Source organism: Pseudochaenichthys georgianus, chromosome 19, assembly GCF_902827115.2.
Source record: "Pseudochaenichthys georgianus chromosome 19, fPseGeo1.2, whole genome shotgun sequence".
Lineage (NCBI taxonomy): Eukaryota > Metazoa > Chordata > Actinopteri > Perciformes > Channichthyidae > Pseudochaenichthys > Pseudochaenichthys georgianus.
This window is the reverse complement of record NC_047521.1, coordinates 7,276,585-7,299,318: the sequence shown is the minus strand read 5'-3', so window position 1 is coordinate 7,299,318 and position 22,734 is coordinate 7,276,585. Positions and strand designations below refer to the sequence as shown.

The 22,734-nt window shown below is 44.6% G+C and overlaps 1 protein-coding gene across 4 annotated transcripts; it reads left to right on the top strand.

The window, feature by feature from the left end:
- Nucleotides 1-2,179: 2,179 nt before the first annotated feature.
- Nucleotides 2,180-15,026, top strand: LOC117464919 (receptor activity-modifying protein 2). 4 transcript variants are annotated; one of them, XM_071206724.1, is made up of 7 exons: nt 2,180-2,194; nt 2,834-2,949; nt 5,404-5,693; nt 5,929-6,021; nt 6,618-6,728; nt 7,663-7,810; nt 14,274-15,026. In XM_071206724.1, exons 3-7 carry the CDS (start codon nt 5,657-5,659, stop codon nt 14,515-14,517), a joined length of 633 nt encoding a protein of 210 aa, XP_071062825.1. In that variant the 5' UTR covers nt 2,180-2,194; nt 2,834-2,949; nt 5,404-5,656; the 3' UTR covers nt 14,518-15,026. The 4 variants fall into 4 exon arrangements, with proteins under 4 accessions (XP_071062825.1, XP_033963575.1, XP_033963574.1 ...); XM_034107684.2 differs by lacking the exon at nt 2,180-2,194 and having other exon boundaries at nt 2,726-2,949; nt 6,621-6,728; XM_034107683.2 differs by lacking the exon at nt 2,180-2,194 and having other exon boundaries at nt 2,727-2,949; nt 5,482-5,693.
- The last annotated feature ends 7,708 nt before the right edge of the window (nt 15,027-22,734 follow it).

The following is a 22,734-nucleotide window of genomic DNA, read 5'->3' as shown; positions in this document are numbered from 1 at the left end:
ACTTATTAGGTGGGGTAATTGAAATACAGAAGAGTATCCATTATTAATAGAAAGCAACTTTCCTTTTCCTCACTGTCTGTCTGTGTGATTCTAAAACAAGAGCCGCTGAAGGTGTGAAGAGAGAGCAAGGGGGAATGGTGAGAAATAAAAAGAGTTTCAGAGCAAGACACGTACGTGGGTGTCCACATTATTTAGAACAAAATGAAAAAATGCAAAGACAAGCCACTGGAGGGCGATTTGGAACCAGCTGTAGTGATTATTGCAGCAATAGCACAACTCAAACAAGGACTGTGGAACCATATAAATCCATTTATCACTGAATATTCATTTACAACTCAAAAAATGTTTAAGTGGCTGGCAGTGGATTTGTCTCTGAGTGTTACTTACTAATATCTTTATTCTTCAAACGTTTTCAGAACATTGCTTTTTTAAACCCTACGTAAAGAAATAAAACACTTTTTCCATTTAACAGGAGAAATTCTCCAATGTATGCCAAATGTACGTTAATACAAAAAAGAAGTAAACTTGGGATTCAAAATCAAGCCATCAGTTTGAAAAATAACTCACAAATATATTACATTTCAAAACATATGTAGGGGTTTTTCTCTTATTAAATGTCATATTTTACATTTTAGTCAGAACGTCCTATTATAACATTTTTCAAGTCTTACCATATTTGTATTTTCTCAGTATGACACAAGTATTTGCAGGGGAAGAACGGGTAGTGGTTTTATTTGATGTTGAACAAGTAACAGGCAGTTTGATAAGTGTTAAGATGTTATGAGTCATTCTGTCTGCTGCAGTCTCTCTAGTCCAGAGAAGGATACATCGACATGTGGACTGCAGGGGCCACAAATTTCTGATTGAAAAACGACCATACTACAGCCAGTAGCCCCAAGATATTGACGCTCTGATTGATTGGCTGCCAATCATTAACGGCCAATATTCAGCAAAAAATTGCAATCAGCAATAATGCCTTCATTGTGAACATCAAATTCATGTTAAAATCGGAATGAGGACAGCTAGCTGTTAGCTGTTAGCAACCAGTGGGCAGCACAGTGTAGCTTGGCTAAATAAAGAAGCTTAAATCATAATGCATTCAAGCTCTGTTCGGTAAAAAGTAAGAATAATGAGTTTGGGGTAAAGGTCAATAATAGCAATTAAAACAATCGGCTAACTCGGCATAAAGCAAGACGGGATGCGAGTGAGTCTAAATAAGACACTTTTTCTTGTGGCATGAGCCTTTTTGAGGTAAAAAAGTAGGTAAACATTTACTTGGGACAAGCATTACAATTGATACAGACTATAAAAAGCATACTGTATTAAATGAAAATGTCCCATATAGAAGCATGTTTGTCCTAAAAACACATAGATATATACAAATGGAAAACTGATGAGCAAGTTAATCAGGGTTGCCAACTTTGGGTACCTGGCTGGAGTGAGATTTTGATATCATGGGTTTAATTACACATATGCACACTAAATAACTGCTATCGTGTCAGTAGCAGGACCATATAGGATATATATACAATATATACAAATACACAATATTGGACCCGGACTATAAAGGGCACAACGTTTCATTCAGTAATGAAAGTCAAACACATGTTTGTTTCCACTGTTTTATTGTGTGCCTGTCGCGATTCACATATAAGCAATTCATTGACAATAAATAAAAATAACCTCGATAAATTGCCATTTACATGAGGATGTGACTAGCAGTTTGAAAGGATGTACTTGAATTATTATTATATATTATCATGATGTCAGTGGTCTAAAATGGTCATACAACGACAATATTATCGTTTAGCGCAATAATTGCCGGGAAAATGTGTCCAACAAAATTAATTATCGTGAGAGGCCTAAACATGAAACAAATCATGTTTATGTTTTTGTTTCTGATGAGATAAAAACACAAACAAATCTACAGACTTACTCCAAACTGCCAAATATATTAATTAACGCACTCTCACTCTCATATAGTCTTTGACTATTTTGGCCTAGTTAGTAGAACAATAAGCAGCAGACTTTTACTTGTTATCATTTCTACTGGATCTTAGATCTGCGCATGCGCAATACGGGTCGGGGATTGACCAACCGGCTCCCACTGCTCTGCTGTCTGTTAACGTTGTTAAGAGTGGTGGGGGCGGGGAGGGAGCGGATCCACAGCTTGAGCAGCTGTCAACTCAACATTGTAAATAACCAACCAAAACCGATCGCCGGTTCATCTTGTTTTTGGCGTGAGAATAGTTTGGGCAGCGTGAGAGCGTGAGATTTAGAGTGAAAGCCAGATGTGTGAGAGTTGGCAACCCTGAGTTAATGGAAAAACTGTGTAAATATGAAACACAAATTGTGCTTACATTTATAAAATCTGTAAAAACAGTAGTCAGGTGTCATGATATTATTTTTTGGTTGATCAACATCCTTGACTTGCTTTTCTGACTTCCAAAAATGTCCCTAAATGTCTTTCAACATGGGTGGCATAGCTCCAAGGCTCCGAGCTGAGGTAAAGACAGAAGCCATGACAAAAAGCTCTGACTTCCTGCACATTAAAAACCACAAAACACAGGAAGTTGTTGTTTTAGACTCGTGTGTTAAAGGCAAATGCATACTTCAGTTTAGATTGATCACATGTTCTTCAAAATAAAAGAAACCAACATGGTTTAAATACAGAAAACGTGCTGGTATTTTGTGTCTGTATTATTATTGCGGCACTTTGTCCTCATTCAAACAGCTTTCCATGAGCCCACTGAGGTATTGCTAATGTGTTTTAGGAGGTTTGTTTTACTGTATGTGGCAGCAGCTTCCTGATTCCAGGCATGTTTCTGCCCAGGCCGCCTTCCCTGCTGCAGGAGGAAATCCCTTAAGAGTGTTTTCACTGACTATCTGCACAAGAGCAGGAAACAGGGACGTGCTGCCTCCTTCTACCCACAATACCACCAACAAAAGGTCAGTCCCACACTTATATCACAGTATTATCATGAGTTAATGGCCAACAGGAGTTTGTGAGCACATACCAAGCCAACACATACTTAACTGATAAATATGGGCTTGCAGTTTGTCTTATGTCTTAAGTCAACCTAACCTTATTTGGACAAATCAGACTTAAAATAAATGATTCTGCCTCTTTGAATTTCTCTTCCCTGACAGTGTGTATTCCTCCTAAAGACCGTTCTGATATCATTTTAGTTGCAGCTCAGTGTGTTCCTTAAATAACTGTTCTACTGATTATAAAACCGTTTCATGTTATGACAAATTGAGCAGCTCGGTAAATGAGCCCCAACAACATCTGATAATACATCAGTCACTTGACTGCAGAAAAAAGACACTTAGGGAAGTGGATGACTTTTCCAATTAATCTTAAATCTTTAAAGCTGTATTACTCGTTTTTTGAACAACTGGAAAATATGACCGAGACATTAAAATGGTTTCGCTATAAAATATGAACCCACAGAAAACTGTAATCTGACTTTGGAGTTCCCCTCAGCTCTTCAAGCGGATTAATAGTATATCTTTCTGCTTATCGTTTAAGATAAAAAATGTTAGAGAATACCTGGTGGAGAAGCTTAAGAGACAGATATTTCCCCCAGGAGGAGACCAAAACAGAGCAGAAAGTTCCGGTTATATACAGTGTTTCCATTAGCCAGTATTTACCAGACAAATAAAAGTCAATCTTTAAGGCTCAGAGTAAAAAGAACAAAAGGTTTCAGTTACTCCCCGTGCAAAGACAGAACCTACATCCCCACAAAGAACGATGGAGGATGAGTTAACGACAGGAACTAACTGTGGCCGAACGTCAATACTAGTTAGTTTGGTGAAAAGTTGTACTATATATCGAACTGGCGGTACTTTGTGAATATTACCTGTCTATCGTCTCTCCTACATGGTCACACTGATGATCGGACGTTTACTGACTTTCCTGTTGTGCTAATTCTGGCTGGAGAGAGTTTATTAATAGCGGTCGCATATCCTTTAAAGACTAGCCATTAATGTGCGCGTCATAGGTGCCCTTCGGTTATGAAGGCTTTAACATTTGTCAAAAATAATTTGCATGTTTAATTGACAGTATTTCCTGAGCCGATAAATAATATCTGTGAATAATTTGATACTCTAGTAATACTCTAGTAATCTATCAGTAGAATATCAACTCTATAAAATGTATCTAAAAACTTTGTTCAATGTAATAGTCACATCTTATTTATGATGTGTAAAACATTTTTATTTTATTATCTTTTCTTTTTAATGACTGATTTTAAATGCCATTTTCTTAATGTCTTAAAGCACCTTGAATTGCCTTGTGTTGAAAGGTGCTATATAAATAAACTTGCCTTGCCTTGCCTAAAGACTCATACAGTAGCAGTCTGAGCTTTGGAAATATTATATTGACTTAAAATGAAGGTGCTGGCATTATTTGGCAGCTGTCAGTAAAAGTAAATCTGCGATGCTGTGAAGAAATGATAAGGCAGGCAAGGCAAGTTTATTTATATAGCACCTTTCAGCACCAGGCAATTCAAGGTGCTTTACAAAAATGAAAGACATTCAAACAAAGGCATTTAAAAACAGTAAAAGATAATAAAAGAAACATTAAAACAAAAACAAAAAATGAAAGACATTAAGAAAATGGCATTTAAAATCAGTCATTAAAATGAAAAGATAATAAAAGAAACATTAAAAGATAAAAGTTAAAGTGCAGTCTAAGATATGAATAGTTCAATTATTTCGGTTCTTGATTTTTTATTTATTCACAGAACCTCCCTTTGGAAATCCGAACATTTCCGTCCCGATTGTTAATTTAGACTGATTGTTTTCACCATGTTATGCTCGCATGACATCCACAATCGGACCCTCAGGAGGGTGTACTAGCCCCCTGCTCTGCTTTGCGTTCCATAACAAAGTCTTTAAGTGTTACCTGAGCACCCCGTGTTACCAAAACACTATTTTTCACCCGTCGGTGCTGTGATACTTGTTCCTCAGTACAAATCACCCAAAAACGGATCGTAAACCCTGGCTACGATGGATATCCCAAATATCCTACTTTCGAGCAGTCCCTCTCATAAATGTCATGGAGAAAATTAATTACTTTTAAATTTAAAACATTAAAAGAAAAAATACATGGATAAAAGTTACAGTGCAGTCTAAGATATGAATAGTTCAATTAAAAGCAGCGACAAAAAGAAAAGTCTTCCCCCTGGATTTAAAAGTAGTCAGAGTTGCAGCGGACCTGCAGGTTTCTGGGAGTTTGTTCCAGATATTTGGAGCATAATAACTGAACGCTGCTTCTCCATGTTTAGTTCTGACTCTGATAAGTCCTAAAAATAAAAAAAATGTAAAAGTTACAAGTAATACCAGATATTATGTAAGCGCAGTTAGTTTGTATTAATTCCTCCTCTTACCCCTCCACAGGATACCTTACATTCATGATGAGGACATTATCTCCCTTTCATCACTTCTTTCTCTGCTATCATTCTATCTGTTCATCAGGGGAGAATAAATAAACCCACCCATGCACATGCACAACAAACCCAGACAGCAGTGCTAAGATAAAGAGGGATGGGCTTCCTCAACCCACTCAGCTCTCAGACCTCGAGCTTCAGTAATGGCAGCTCAGGTCACCGACTGACCCTGAAGTCACTGCTGATCCCCTGACCGCTGCACCATGATCCTGTACCTGCTTATTCCTGTTCTTATCCTCAGTACGTATACAACTTTTATTTTACTCAATGGTTTAAGTTTGATGATGTTTTATTTCTTAGTATTTCCTGTTTTATCGGGTTTCCAAATGTCCATTGTTTTCCCCGTGTGGGATAGATAAAGGAAGAAGGTGGTGCGGTGGGGGGTTAGTTTTGGCTGGTACGAGTCCTTTTTTTAAATGGGTTGTAATTGTTTGTGTGATGTTAAAAAATTGCTTCATTTAATCCGTTTCTACAGATAATGTGGAATCACAAACAGCCAACATGACAGAGGAAGAGAAGAGCAGAGATTTGAGGAACCAAACATTCAATGAGTTCAAAACCAACAACAGTAAGGCTGACCTTTTGTTTTCATTTTCTGTGCATGAGCAGAGCTGCAATTACTGACTTTCTTCATTTTCAGTGTCGGTTTTTGTCAATTGGTATGTAAGATGTCATATAGTTTAATATTTCCATTACATCAGATTACTCATTATGTTTGCACAATAATTATAAAGCTTCAAATATTCTTTATTAAAGACTGAGAAAAACCATCACATTTTTACTTCTGAAACCAGAACAGAAGCTAAAACTAGTGAAATGTACGCGATCTGTGTCAAATGTAGGTTCAATGATTCATCAATTATAAAAATTGCAAGTAATTGTCTGAAAATCAATAACTAAGTGTTATGTCGAAACCATTACCAAAATGGAGTTAAATATACCACAAAGAAAAGCAGGAAGTCCTGATATTTGCAAAAGCCAATAGAACAAAACTGATTGGTTGATCACGTTTCCCTTTAATGTTATGATTAGCTCTTCATTTGTGATTCACACATACAATGTTGCCGTGTTAATAAGATGATGTTGTCATGGTGTGGATTGGATATCATTCATTCACCAAATATGAAGCATATTGCTCAAATAAAAACAATACTTTTTTGCAAGCAGGTACAATGGAAACAGGCAACTGGACATCCAGTTTGAACAGAGAAGAGAAGACTCTGATTGAGGATGAACTGGAACACAACCAAACATCTGGTATCACAGAGGATGATGGTGAGTTTTTCTACTCATTCTGTGCGAAGAAAGGAAACCCCTCAGTCCTTATCAGTTCCTTAAAATACCTTACTTAATGGTGGGTTCACACCAAAGGTATGGCACCAATAGGAGGATGACATTCATTTCAAACATTTATTTACATGTTTACATTTTCTGACTGGTGTGCGTTCAGAAAGGCAAAACTCAAACGATAAAAAATGTTTTAATCTTTTAGGGGCTGGGTAGATAGCTTGGTAGCTTGCTTAATCCACAGTGCTTCCATTCTGCACTGGTTACTGAATATAAAAAGCAGGCTAGTAAACAGTGGCAGCGGTTGGAGAATACGGAGCTGCTCCCCACTCTGACCCTCAAACTAATCACCTGGGGCAGAGCGATCACGGAGCCAGCTATTACGGAATCAATTGTGGTCTGATAAAACCTTAATTCATCATAGGTTAAGCAAACACTTGAATTGGCAACTTTTTCACCTGTCACCAAAACAGGAAAAGAAAACACCTCAACCAAATAAATTACACATAAATGGGCGCTTTGAGTTATTGGTTCAAATGGATTTTGGCTTTACCGCAGAAACACAACGCAATTTAAAAACAGCACCAAGAGTGCTAATGCCCCAGGGTTTGTTTCAATGGGACGAAAAAAAGACTATTGTGGATGCAAGTAAATACATTTGAAAACGATGTGATCAGGAATGTATCACTTTCAGGTAGTGTACTCTGGTCTACTGAATAAGCTTATGACGTGAAAAGTATGAAATGGGAGTCAATTCAAAGTAGCTGTGCTGTATATTAAGCCGCTTGACACAGTACATCCACTTTCATACATCTAATTTAGCAAAACACTCAGTTTGTGCATTATGATAATAGCCTTAATTGTATTTTTCTGTTGCTTTTGGTTCATGCATGTCTCAAATATATCTTTTTATTTATTGCAGAGAGATTTCAGGACCAAGAAATGTGGTACCCACACAGACATTGCAATGTGTCCGAGCTGGAAAAGTTGATTCACTTATGTGAGGACGATTTTCACATGAAAATGTCAATTAGCACAGAAGACAGGTGTGTGCTTGACAATATATTCAGGTAAGGAATACCAAATATCTACAGGGTAACATTTGTTCTTGATGGCTTGACTTTTACACAAGCTTCTTTTGTTTTCTGATGAATACAATACCAGAAAGATCAGTACATTATTGGATTGTGAATGTTGATGTTGATAAATGTGTTTATCCAGGTTGCAAACGTATATTAGTTGTCCATTGTCTAGTGAAACTACCCAATTTTCCAGAATAAGAAAGTTTGCCATAGGGTTTTTTTCTCTGCTAGCCTCTGGTACTAAGTGATCCCTGCAAGATCACTTGATTAATGCATCTGGACATTTACTACAGCAAATATGGACTAAAAAGTAAAATATTTCAACCCAAAATGTACTGGGGTGGTGTGATACATGTTATGGGGGGGGGGGGGCAGACTTTGGACCCCCCCCCCCCCGGAATAGGCGGAACTAACGATATTTGCCATTCTAGTCGGACCCATTAGAGCAGGGGTCTCCAACACGTTGATCGCGAGCTACCGGTAGCTCGCAAGCCCTCAATAGCCCCCACTTTACAAATATGTTTTGTTTGTTTTTTAACGCAAGCCGTCATCGCCACAGAGGAGCACACAGCCTCTGTGAGCGAGCACACCTTTATCTATTTAATATAGTTGTAAACAATTAAGTAAGAAATCATTCCAATGTATACTGTAGCACAGTAAAAAAACAGTTTCAAAAAGAAACTGATTAGTAAAATATGCATAAATAAAAAGAAAGAATGCTAACTATAGGTAACATAAGATAAGAATAAACTAGTTTAAATTATTAATTTTGTGCTCAAAGTGCAACAGATTGATGCATTTAAATTCAACATTTAAAAAAAAAACTTCCCGGGGGTGCATGCCCCCTGGATCCCCCGAGAGGATGTGAGGTCCACCCCCAAATAAAGCAGGTTCAAATAATTAAATTGCATACAATTTATTTTTTATTTTATTTTCATACAATTAATTTATTCTGAAGAACCAGCACCTTACCGTGGTAGAGAGGTTTGTGTGCCCTGATGAACCTGGGGGCTGTGTTGTCTGGAACCTTGTGTTCCTGGTAGGGTCTCCCATGGCAAATTGGTCTCAGGCAAGGGGCCAGACTAAGATTGGTTCAAAAGACCTCATGAAAGGAAAAACAAGAAGTGAGGATACCCGGCCCGGAGGAAGCCCGGGGTCCCCTTCTGGAGCCAGGCCCAGAAGGAGGACTCGTCGGCGAGCGTCTGGTGGCCAGGCTTGCCACGGAGCCCGGCCGGGCCCAGCCCAAAAAGGCAACGTGGGCAACACCTCCGCTTCTCTGTCCCGCGGGCCCACCACCTACGGGAAACATCGATGGGGTCGGGTGCGCTGCCAGACGGGTGGCAGTGAAAGCGGAGGGTCTCGACGGACCAGACCCGGGCGGCAGAAGCTGGCTTTGGGGACGTGAAACGTCACCTCTCTGGGGGGGAAGGAGCCGGAGCTTGTGCGGGAGGTGGAGCGGTACCAGTTGGATCTGGTTCGGCTCACCTCTACGCACAGCGTCGGCTCTGGAACCTTACTTCTGGATAGGGGTTGGACTCTATTCTTCTCCGGAGTTGCTCAAGGTGTGAGGCGCCGGGCGGGTGTGGGGATACTCACAAGTCCCCGGTTAGGTGCTTCGTTGTTGGAGTTTACCCCAGTGGACGAGAGGGTCGCCTCCCTACGCCTGCGGGTTATGGGGGGGAAAACTCTGACTGTTGTGTGTGCTTATGCACCCAACAGCAGTTCAGAGTATTCGGCCTTCTTGGAGACCCTGGAAAGAGTCCTGTATGGGGCTCCTGAAGGGGACTCCTTAGTCTTGCTGGGAGACTTCAACGCACATGTGGGCAATGATGGAGACACTTGGAGGGGCGTGATTGGGAGGAACGGCCCCCCTGATCTGAACCGGAGTGGTGGTTTGTTACTGGACTTCTGTGCTAGTCATGGATTGGCCATAACAAACACCATGTTCGAACATAAGGATGCTCATAAGTGTACGTGGTACCAGAGCACCCTAGGCAGAAGGTCCATGATCGATTTCGTTATCGTATCATCGGACCTGAGGCCGTATGTTTTGGACACTCGGGTAAAGAGAGAGGCGGAGTTGTCAACTGATCACCATCTGGTGGTGAGTTGGGTCGAGTGGCGGGGGAAGCCTCTGGATAGACCTGGTAAGCCCAAACGTGTAGTTCGGGTGAACTGGGAACGTCTGGAGGAGGCCCAAGTTCAGGAGGCCTTCAACTCACACCTCCGGCGGAGCTTTTCGGGCATTCCTGTGGAGGTTGGGGACATTGAACCAGAGTGGTCGGTGTTCAAAGCCTCTATTGCCGAAGCCGCGGTGGGGAGCTGTGGTCTCAAGGTCTTAGGTGCCTCAAGGGGCGGTAACCCTCGAACCTCCTGGTGGACACCGGTGGTCAGGGAAGCCGTCCGACTGAAGAAGGAGGCCTTCAGGGATTTGTTATCCCGGGGTACTCCCGAAGCAGTTGCAAGGTACCGACAGGCCCGAAGGGCAGCAGCCTCATCCGTGGCCGAGGCAAAGCAGCGGGTGTGGGAGAAGTTCGGAGAAGACATGGAGAAGGACTTTCGGGCGGCACCAAAGTTGTTCTGGAAAACTGTCCGACACCTCAGGAGGGGGAAGCAGGGAACCATCCAAGCTGTGTACAGTAAGGATGGGACGTTGTTGACCTCAACTGATGGAGTGTTGGGACGTTGGAAGGAACACTTTGAGGAACTCCTGAACCCGACAACTCCGCCCTCTATGTTAGAGGCAGAGCTGGAGTATGACGGGGGATCAACGCCAATCTCCCGGGGGGAGGTCACTGAGGTCGTCAAACAACTCCACAGTGGCAAAGCCCCGGGGGTGGATGAGATCCGCCCGGAAATGCTGAAGGCTCTGGGTGTTGAGGGACTGTCATGGTTGACACGTCTCATCAACGTTGCGTGGAAGTCGGAAACGGTACCGAAGGAGTGGCAGACCGGGGTGGTGGTCCCCCTTTTCAAAAAGGGGGATCAGAGGGTGTGTGCCAATTACAGAGGCATCACACTACTCAGCCTCCCCGGGAAAGTTTACTCCAAGGTACTCGAAAGGAGGGTCAGGCCGATTGTCGAACCTAAGATTGAGGAGGAACAATGCGGATTCCGTCCTGGTCGTGGAACGACGGATCAGCTTTTTACTCTCGCAAGGATCCTGGAGGGGGCCTGGGAGTACGCTTATCCGGTCTACATGTGTTATGTAGACTTGGAGAAGGCGTATGACCGGGTTCCCAGGGAGTTACTGTGGGAGGTGCTGCGGGAGTATGGGGTGAGGGGGTCTCTACTCAGGGCCATCCAATCTCTGTACTCCCAAAGCGAGAGCTGTGTCCGGGTCCTCGGCAGTAAGTCGGACCCATTTCCGGTGAGGGTTGGCCTCCGCCAGGGCTGCGCTTTGTCACCAATCCTGTTTGTAATATACATGGATCGGATTTCGAGGCGTAGTCGTGGGGGGGGGGGTCTGCAGTTCGGTGGACTAAGGATTGCACCACTGCTTTTTGCAGATGATGTGGTTCTGATGGCTTCATCGGTCTGCGACCTTCAGCACTCACTGGATCGGTTCGCAACCGAGTGTGAAGCGGCTGGGATGAGGATCAGCACCTCCAAATCTGAGGCCATGGTTCTCAGCAGGAAACCGATGGACTGTCCACTCCAAGTAGGGAATGAGTCCTTACCCCAAGTGAAGGAGTTCAAGTATCTCGGGGTCTTGTTCTCGAGTGAGGGATCAATGGAGCGTGAGATGGGCCGGAGAATCGGAGCAGCGGGAGCGGTATTGCAGTCGCTTTACCGCACCGTTGTGACGAAAAGGGAGCTGAGCCAGAAGGCAAAGCTCTCTGTCTACCGGGCCATTTTCGTTCCTAGCCTCACCTATGGTCATGAAGGATGGGTCATGACCGAAAGAACGAGATCGCGGATACAAGCGGCCGAGATGGGTTTCCTCCGCCGGGTGGCTGGTGTCTCCCTTAGAGATAAGGTGAGAAGTTCGGTCATCAGGGAGGGACTCGGAGTTGAGCCGCTCCTCCTTCGCGTCGAAAGAAGCCAGTTGAGGTGGTTCGGGCACCTAGTTAGGATGCCACCTGGGCGCCTCCCTAGGGAGGTGTTCCAGGCACGTCCAGCTGGGAAGAGACCAAGGGGTAGACCTAGGACCAGGTGGAGGGATTATATCTCTTCGCTGGCCTGGGAGCGCCTTGGGATCCCCCAGTCAGAGCTGGTTGATGTCGCCAGGGAAAAGAAAGTTTGGGGCTCTCTGCTGGAACTGCTACCCCCGCGACCCGACCACGGATAAGCGGGAGAAGATGGATGGATGGATGGACAATTTATTTTAGTAAACACTGAAAACGGGTCCCACAGACCCAAACAGCACACAAAGGTTAAATGGAGGAATATAATAATGTGTAATGAAACAAATACCAATAACTATATTGCATTCTTTTCTTATGCGCAATTAATTCATACGGCCTTTGTCTTTTTCGTCCTGCATTTATTGTGCCCCCCTCAGTAAATAACTGGCCCCAGCCTGGCCCCCCCAGTCAAATTGGTCTAGAACCGCCACTGGTGTGATACAAAAGCATACCTCATAGCTGTACTTAATCACAATACAGTTTGTTGAGTAAATGCATGAAGAGTCAACAGTGCTCAGCACAGTGAATGTTTATAATATTAATGAATGAATAATCTCTCACATGCAGCTAACGTTAGCAGATCATCTGCACATCAACAGGTCACAAACAGACTCACTAACATTTCTAAAATGTCAGCTCTCTCCCACAAACAGCAGTGTCCAAGCAAACAAGATACAGTTAATAATAATACAACCTCCAAAACCAAAAAAGGACACAGCAAGGGATCAAATAAATGACACACAGACACAGCCATACACTGTGTAAATACATACACAAATAACCTACTTTCAGGACAGACATCAGGCAGAAACAGACAAAGAAAGCAGTTCACTCACGTTTGACGCCGAAGGCCATTTTTCCTTTCACCCATGACGAAAAATTGGATATTATCCATGACACAGTTGATAATTATACACCGCTACACTTATTGTTCGTTTGTTAACATAGTCCATCCTCCTGCCCTCTATCTTTCCTAGCTAGCTGACGTTAGCTATTATAAGCAACACTGTGCCACTAGCTTACTAACTCTAGTTGTTTCAAAACTGCTTTTCACTTTCCCGTGTTAGTTTGTAGGAATAAAGTACGGTACTGTACTTAAGTAATGGTTAACTTCTGACTGTTGTTATTTTTTCCCACTAACTTTTACAGTTGAGGGACGTGAATGCATTACCCTTTTTGGCCACACACACTGACGTTTAACAGCCGCTAAAAAAAACAGGGAGGCGCTGTTTCACTAACTTGAGGAAATGTAATTAAAAATGTTTAAGAGATTAAAATAGGGCTGCAGAATATTAATAATAATAATAATAATAATAATAATAATAATAATAATAGTAATAAAACAAATTATGCTTAATATGCACTACAATTAGGACATAAAAAATAAATAATAATAATTACATAAATACATACTCCTTAACAAATGCACTTTTTTAATTATTTTATTAAAAAGGAAATACATATTTTTAAATATTACATTACACTTTTGTTCAATATGAAGCAATTGGCTTGAGCAGCAGAATAGAGAATTCCGAAAGAATTGAGACTATTGTTTGTTCTTCTACTCCTATCACAAGATTAGCTGACAATATAGAAAAACACCAGCCTTATCCTTTAACAACAATGCGCCTTAAACAGCAATGGGGCACTGGGAAATATCCATCATCAGGACTGGGCCCAGTACACGGCTGCAGCATGAGTTAGTGCCTCCCTCTGCAGAGTTAATGCATACATCTGAGTAAATGGTCTCTTCCTTTTTCCCACCCTTTTGCACAGACTCAATCATTTCTGCTCTGTTTATGTTCAAACAGGAAATAGTTTGACCACAACAGTTTCGTTTCAAGTCGCAGATAGATGTGCCACACTTTTCGAGTGCGTCATGTTCCAACATGAGAGTTTCATTTCAAAAGTGCTGTAGGTAGTTTATCAAAATCACTATCTTCTTATAAAATTAGACATTGTTAGACTTCAAGTGAGTATTTTACCTGAATGTGCGTATCGTCTAACCCACTTCTTATGAAATTGGATCACTTAAAAATATAATGTTAACTATTTCTCTTCATTATAAAAAGCCCTCTAAGCTTTTAACAGCTGCTTTTCTTTTTGGCTTCATAAGTATTTGATTATAATCAGTTAATTGTTTCTGTCCTTTCTTGTTTGTTTATTTAATTAAATATATGTAAATATAATAAAATAAACTGTTGCTAAAATACCAAAACCAACTCCAATTGTTGTAGTTTTACATTTCTATCATACAAAATGTATCATCTGTGTGTGGTTGTGGTTGTTCATCATTAATACATTGGTTTATGTTTCTTCTTCAGACCATACGACGACCTGACGACATGCTTGGAGAATATGGTAAAATTCATGAACTGTTATTACCCAAACCCCACCGTCCAAGAGCTTTTCCTCACCATCCACACTATGTATTTCAACAACTGCTCTATGGAGATTCCATTAGAGGATGCACCTCAGGGCGTTGTGATCACCCTCACTCTCATCCCTGTGAGCCTCATCCCCGTACTGGTTTATCTGGTGGTGTTCAAAAGCAAAGTCCAAGAGTAAGTCATGTTAGATCATTATAGTGTCTGTGCCTATTGGCTTTTATCAGAACTTATGTATGGTCCTTCTATCTGTTGGGTATCGGTGGGTTTTTATATCAAATATTGTAATTGGGCTATTGGCTGGAATAGTGTGTCATTGTCCTTATGGTTTAAACCATGCTCATGTCTTTTTTGTGTGCTTACATTATTGTGTTTGTTTTATTCTATTGACTGCAGATGAAAATGTGCCTTTTTGGCTAAATCAGGCACATTTACATGATGGACTAATATGCTAAAGTTAATTATCTTCTATAAATAAATACAAATAATGCTATGATGAGCCTCAACACAGTACATGTTATCATCTTGAGAATATGTGTATTTTGTATGATGCAGTCTGGTAGGATATTATAGGTTAAGTTAGGCAGGTTTGGCCTGATTTTGACAAGCAACCAAAAACAGCTTACTGTATCATCAGATCTTTATATTTTGTGTTTATGTTATGTGTGTAATAAATGTGTCTCTCAGACAGCAGTGTGTGTGTGTGTGTGTGTGTGTGTGTGTGTGTGTGTGTGTGTGTGTGTGTGTGTGTGTGTGTGTGTGTGGTGTGTGTGTGTGTGTGTGTGGTGTGTGTGTGTGTGTGTGTGTGTGTGTGTGTGTGTGTGTGTGTGTGTGTGTGTGTGTGTGTGTGTGTGTGTGTGTGTGTGTGTGTGTGTGTGTGTGTTTGAGCATACCTTTACTTTGTGAAACACTAAAGCAGAAGATTAGAATGAATGATGTGACATGTTAACTGCATTCCTAAAATGAAAATGTGATATTCTTCACCTCCCTATTTACCATGAACTTGTTACGGTGTGTGAAGCAGGTAGGACCCAAATGCAGAATAAAGTGAACATTCCTTTATTTCAAGGCTAGGTGATAAACAAAGCTAGGGCCACCAGGGTGGGTGGAGGGGGTCCGGAGGACGGGTCTGGGCTGACAACCCAGGGGCACAGCAGACGACCAGGAAGGGATCTCGGGCAGGCGGCCCGGAGGCAAAGCAGAGGACCAGGAAGGGATCTCGGGCGGACGGCCCGGGGGCAAAGCAGAGTTCAAAAAGGGGAATTCGGGCGGACGGCCTGGGGGCAAGGCAGAGTTCAAAAAGGGGTTCTCGGGCGGACGGCCCGGGGGCAAGGCAGAGTTCGAGGAGGGGCAAAGACCACAGCTCTCAGGGGACCGGGCAGGGGCCGGTGTTGACCGGACAGTAACCAGAGCCGGTGGGACAGGTGTCGGCAAGATTCCCCACGGAAGAGGACAAGGAGTTGGCAGGACCCCCGGCGAGACATGTAATGTCGAGGCCTCCAACGAAACAGGACATGGGGTTGGCAGGACCCCCGGCAGGAGAGCAGTCGGTGGGGCCTCCAACGGCACAGGACACAGGACTGGCAAGACCCCCGGCAGGAGAGTTGATGGCGGGGCCTCCAACGAGACAGGACACAGGGTTGGCAGGACCCCCGGCAGGAGAGCAGTCGGTGGGGCCTCCAACGGCACAGGACACAGGACTGGCAAGACCCCCGGCAGGAGAGTTGATGGCGGGGCCTCCAACGAGACAGGACACAGGGTTGGCAGGACCCCCGGCAGGAGAGTAGTCGGCGGGGCCTCCAACGAGACAGGACACAGGGTTGGCAGGACCCCCGGCAGGAGAGTAGTCGGCGGGACCTCCAACGAGACAGGACAAGGAGCTGGCAGGACCCCCGGCAGAAGAGTAGACAGCGGGACCTCCAACGGGACAGGACAAAGGGTTGGCAGGACCCCCAGCGGAACCTCCAATGGTACTTGAGTAGGGACTTGAGTGGGAACTCGAGAGAGAGAGAGAGAGGGCTTGAGAGGGAACTCGAGAGAGAACTCGAGAGGTGACTCGAGAGGGAACTTGAGAGGAGAATCGAGAGGGGACTCGAGAAGGAACTTGAGAAGAGACTCGAGAGGTAACTCGAGAGGAGATTCGAGAGATGAATTGAAAGGGAACTCGAGAGGGGACTCGAGAGGGAACTGGAGGGGTGTCTTGAAAGGAGACTCGAGAGGGGACTCGAGAGGAGATTCGAGAGATGAATTGAAAGGGAACTCGAGAGTGGACTCGAGAGGGGACTCGAGAGGGAACTGGAGGGGTGTCTTGAAAGGAGACTCCAGAGGGAACTCCAGAGGAGACTCGAGAGGGAACTCGAGAGGGAGATCGAGAGGGGACTCTCGACTCCTGCTGGGTCCATAATGGTCGGTTCGTAATGTTACGGTGTGTGAAGCAGGTAGGACACAAATGCAGAATAAAGTGAAAATTCCTTTATTTCAAGGCTAGGTGATATACAAAGACAAAACAGAACACTCACCGACGAACTAGTCATGACACAAGACGAACCGACAAAGACAGACAGAAAAACCAGAACTGAAATACACACAAGACTAATCACACAAACAAGACACAGGTGAGGAGGGAGGAGAAAACACAGGGGCCACAGGTGAACACAATCGGGTAATCAGACACACCAGGGAAACTAACGACAGGGAACTGAGGTTACCTAACTGTAACCCAGCTTCTATGAGTATTGGCGCAGCCCTCTAAGGCTATTGCTATTGGGTTATCCCTCTGCGCCCCCGCGCAGTACTGAAAACACTTGTAGTCCACGCCCACCCGCTATGTGGGCCCCACCCTCGGGCCACCTTCCGGTATAAATAGGGAGGTTGCCCGGTGATCTGCTCCCATACAATATAACTTTTCTTCAGCTATTCGTAGAGCCAGTGGGGCCCGGCGCTTAGAGGGCTGCGCCAATACTCATAGAGGCTGGGTTACAGTTAGGTAACCTCAGTTCTATTTCGTATATGGCTTCGCCCTCTAAGGCTATCGCTATTGGGTTAAGGGCGAAGCATGATGTAGTCTGCGCCCCACTGGGTCCGTCCAGCACTAGAAGCACAGACACACCAGCTCAATAACACCCCCTGCCTGTTGTGCCATGCGTAATGGCACCTCCCTGTCCCTGGAACATAGCAAACATACCTGTTTTCCTGGCGGGGTGAAGGCTGGGAACAATACATACCGGCCGCTGTGAGAAGTAGAGACGAAGGTCCCACCTTGCCCTGCGATCATAGAGGGGGAACAGCTGCTCTCTCCGCGCCAGCCAGGTAGGAGAGCGCTCAGCTGGATCCCTGACGTTACTCACTCTAATCAGACACTTCGTACGAAGTGTATTAGAAGAAGGGGAACATCCCTCTCCTACGAGGGGAAAAGGCCGCTCTCTGTGTGCCGAGAGGCAGGAGAGAGGCGCTCAGCTGGCTCCCTGACGTTACTCACTCTGACAGGACACCAAATAACATTGAATACATGAACAGGGGGAAGACCAAGATGCAGCCGTGCAAATATCTTCCACTGACATTCCTCCGCTCAACGCCGTGGAGGAGGAAATTCCTCTGGTGGAGTGCGCTTTGATATTCTCCGGGGGATCCACCCCAGATGAGACATACGCCTGTGAGACCGCCTCACACAGCCAGCGTGACAGCCGTTGTGCAGACAGAGGTTGCCCGATCGAGCGCTCTCTGTAATGCACAAACAGGCGCTGAGAACGGCGCCATGCCGCCGTGCGCGTCACATAGCAGGACAGCGCGCGCACCGGGCAGATGAGATGAGATGTGGCTTCTTCCTCCGATTTATGAGGAGGCGGAAATTTCCTGTGTTTCGGAATGATGGGCACATGGAAGTAAGACTTTCAGGTCTATAGAGGTGAACCAATCTCCCTGGTGAACACACTCTAGCCCCTTTTTGACCGTCAGCATGTGAAAAGGCCTCTTCATTATTGCCTCGTTGAAAGCTGACAGGTCGAGGATGAGTCTCATTCCCCCTGTCTTTTTCGGGATAAGAAAATAGCGGGAGTAACACCCCTGATTTTCTTCCTCCTGGGGAACCCTGGAAGTAGCCTCTTTCAAAAGGAGTTCCCGTAGCTCTGCTTGGAGCGCAAGACACTGTTCTCGGGATGTTAGGCATGTCACCTGTATCCCGTTGAACTGTGGGGGGGTGGAGGCAAACTGCAGGGTGTACCCTCTGCTGATCAGCCTGTGCATCCATCCGTCCATCAGACACAGGCGCTGCCACGCCGAGAAACACTCTGACAGCGGGCGCGCCTGTTCGAGATGTGTTGTGGTTGTCATGACGACGAGCCACTCCAAAGCCCTCGCCGCCGCTGCCCGTGGGCCTAGAGCGAAAGGGCTGTGCGGAGGCCTCCACACGCTGCGTATCACTCCGCCTCGCATCATGAGACGTGTACACGCTCAGAGGATGGATGGAGGTGTGTGCAGTAATATCCACATGAGGCGTTAACACTGCTCTCATGGGCTTATTATGACCGTGTATAGGTGGCGTATCTCGGACAGAAGAATACCGCGAGGTCTGTGGTTTAATAACCGAAGAGTCATAACCATCAGAAATCTGTCGCGAACCATGCCGCCTACTAATCATCAGATTGTAGGCAGTTGGTGTAATTATTGTGCTCCGCAGCTTATTAATCGATAGATTAAATAGCGCAGGCCTTTGTACCGAACCCGGCTGGCTATTAACCGACAGGTCATAGGCAGCTCCCAGGGTGGGGGATATGTGACACACATTTGTAACTGATGACTCAGACCACGTGTTAGGAAATAAACAACTTTTATTTCGATCACACTCCCCCTCAAACCGTCAAGGTCGGTTTTGTTTTTTCGGCGACTCTCGTGGAGTAGCCGCCGAACGGGAGTACCTCACTCCCCTCTTACCCCCCCTCTCTGGTGGGGGCCCGTCGGTGCGGGACGGTGCCCTGGAGGTGCGGGTCGGTGCCCCAGCCACCACTGACGGACGATTCTGACGCCTCGGCTGCTGTTGCTGCTGGTGTCTGTCCGTCTGCCGCTGTGGCCGGGTTGGCTGCTGCTGCTGCCGCTGGTGTCGCTGCTGCTTCACCGCTGGCTGGAGCCAGCCGACGTGCTGGCGGATGTCCTCCGCCTGCTCCGAAGCCGCCTTCATGGAATTAAACCATGGTCAGGAACTGGGGCCCGAACAGCCCGTCCGAGCTGATCGGAGCGTCCAGTAAGACCTTCCTGACTGGCTCTGTGACCTCTGCCTGTCTCTCTATTATTTCCGGCAGCTCCAGCATGATGCCTCCCAATGCCGGTAGCGCCGTGGCCACGGAGAAGGGGACCGCCACCTCTGACTCTCGCTCCGACCCCGTCTCCCCCGCCCTGGAGGGAGGCGGGGAAAGAGTCGTCCGACTCCTGCCCCCCACCCGCCTCCATAAACAGGCTGTCCTGGATGGGAACCTGCCCACCCCAGACGTCTTCCTCACCCGCAGCAGCTAGGGCGTCCGCCCTTTGCTTCCTGTCGGATGAAGGAAGACGCACACAGTGAGGACATGCGACCTGCTGGCTGAGAGCCGCGTCCGCGTGCTCTGGCCCCAGACAGGCTGCGCATATCGGATGCAAATCATAGCTCGTAATGTAGCCTGTATTGCACGAAGGGCACATATGGACACACTCTTTATTGCTCATGCTGTTGCTTTCTCGTGCTTCAGTAAACTGCTGGTTGCTGAAGAAAAGAGGGAGCAGATCACCGGGCAACCTCCCTATTTATACCGGAAGGTGGCCCGAGGGTGGGGCCCACCTAGCGGGTGGGCGTGGACTACAAGTGTTTTCAGTCCCGCGCGGGGGCGCAGAAGGGTAAACCCAATAGCAATAGCCTTGGGGCGAAGCCATATACGAAATAGAACCACAGACAGATCTAAACAAGACAAAACACAACGCAGACAGAAAACCAAAAACAGATATAGACAAGACAAAACACCATAAAGACAGATCGTGACAGAACTGATAATCAAAGTAGTAAGGGAAGATATACATTCCTTGACACATGATATGCAGTGCATGCAACATGTAACTCGAGACATAGACCTTGCACCATGACTCTGAAAAAAAGGGTTGTTGCTCTTTGAGGCTGTCTTCTGTACGTTTACATTGAACACAAAACACTTGCAGGATTAATTCATGCACCATAAATCCAGCCCCCAAGATTGAAGATTGATACAACAGTCTTGCCGTATTTCGAAGATCACAAAACGTACCTATCAGCGCCTCTAAAGCTCACTAATTTATATTTATGCATTATATCTTGCTTATTTAATTTGTACAAAGTCCGAAATATAGGTTATGTGTGGCAGTATCCAGTAAGTCACACCCCCTGTCAAGAAATAGTCTGGCACATAACCCTGCATAAAACCAATACTGAGTCATTTCTATTATTTTGAAGGAGACACAAAGTGTAAATACAAAGCTGAGAATAAACTATTGTTAAAAATGACTGTAAGCTGAATCCTTAAGATTTCACACGCTTAAGAACTGTGAATCACACCTTTAACCACATACAGACAGGTGTAATACTTGCTGTACTGTATTCCATCTGAATCACCTTGCAGAGTTTTTAACAAAGCCTACATTCTATTATTGTTTTTATTAATCTATTTTTCAAAAATACTACATTTCTGTGTATATTCTAGGATATACTGTATATTATCTCAAGAATCAATGAAGATCAAAATACATTTCACAAAATGTGTCAGCCTGATTTGGTACCGCAATCAGAAATATTCAAGCGTTCAAGAGAAAAAATAAACTGCCCACATGGATCATTAAAGTGCACACACAAACAAAACACTGTGGCATCTTTGACATTTCTAAGAAAAGTGTTTTTTATCTGCTTTGGTTCCCAGTAGTACAGTGTGGGCTTTTCGGTGAGGGACAGCTTGATTTACAGATTGTGACCGCAGTACCAGCAACTCATGAGCAACTCCTTTTTCTTAGAGGGTAGATAAACTGGATGCATGTTCTGTAATCTAGTGCAAAGCCCCTGTGATGTTGATGCTTCTTGATAGGATGTAAAAGATGCTGAAGATTAGAAGACGGGGGAAGAAGTAGCACAGAGTCTCACTTACACCAGCGAGGCCTGTCCTCTGTATGCACTGGAACTAATGGTGACACACACACACACACACACACACACACACACACACACAGGTAATTTGCATCACCACAGTTTCCTTCTTCACACCTACACCACCCAACACCACGCCACAGTCAAGCCCTCCACTTTCTAGTCAGCCTAGCAGGATTTCCAATAAAACATGTTTTAAACACATCATCTCTCATAAAGGGTAAATGCACTGATCCTCATATATTTGATGACTCCAAGGATTTATATCATTGTTAAATGAACAGTTCACCACAAACTCATATAAACATATATTTTCCTCTTCTGTTGTCTTGCTATTTATTAATGAAGATGACTTTGTGTTGGAGATATTGACCATTGAAATGTCTACCTTGTCTTAAACATAATGAAACTAGATGGCACTTAGCGGGTGTTGCTCCAAGCGCCATACTTACAAAAACACAACAGCATATGTTTTTCCAGAAATCCTGACCTGTTGTGGAGAAAAACACCACTCTCAGTTTTGCATAGGAACATTAATTGAGTCATTCTTGGCTAAATTCTAGCTTTGAGATTATCGTGAGCAGTGTTGGGACTAACGCGTTACAAGTAACGCGTTACTGTAACGCCGTTATTTTTGGCAGTAACTAGTACTCTAACGCATTACTTTTTAAATTCAGTAACTCAGTTACCGTTACTACATGGTGCGTTACTCCGTTACTGCGTTAGTTTTTTTATATAGTCAACAGCCAGGTGAACAGAGGTGAGAACTGTACTTAAGTACAGTACTTGAGTAAATGTACTTAAATACTTCCTGTGTCACATGCGGAGACGGGCTGTGGGCGTGTTTGTGTTGTTTACTAACAAGACTGTCATGGCGGCGGCGGAGCTCAAGTCTAGTTTCTCCACCTGGAGATATTCTCACTATTTCACTTTTGTCGAGCACAAAGAAAAGAACGTTTTAGTTAAATGTAAGTTGTGTCCTGGCGGGTCAAAGAGCCTATGTACTGCCCAAACCAGTCATTCAAATCTCTTAAAACATCTGCAAAAACAACATGCTGGGACGAAGCTAGTAGCTAAGACCACAGAGACTCAGCCGACGCCACTCCACCTCCACCTGCACCTAAGCAACAGCGGCTGGATTTTAACCAAGGGACTGCTAGCCAGGGGAAAGTGGATAAAGCCATTGCACGGTATGTTGTAGAACACATGCAGGCTATTGCTACAGTGGAGTCACCCGCTTTCAGGGAGCTAGTTAGCATGATAGCATGT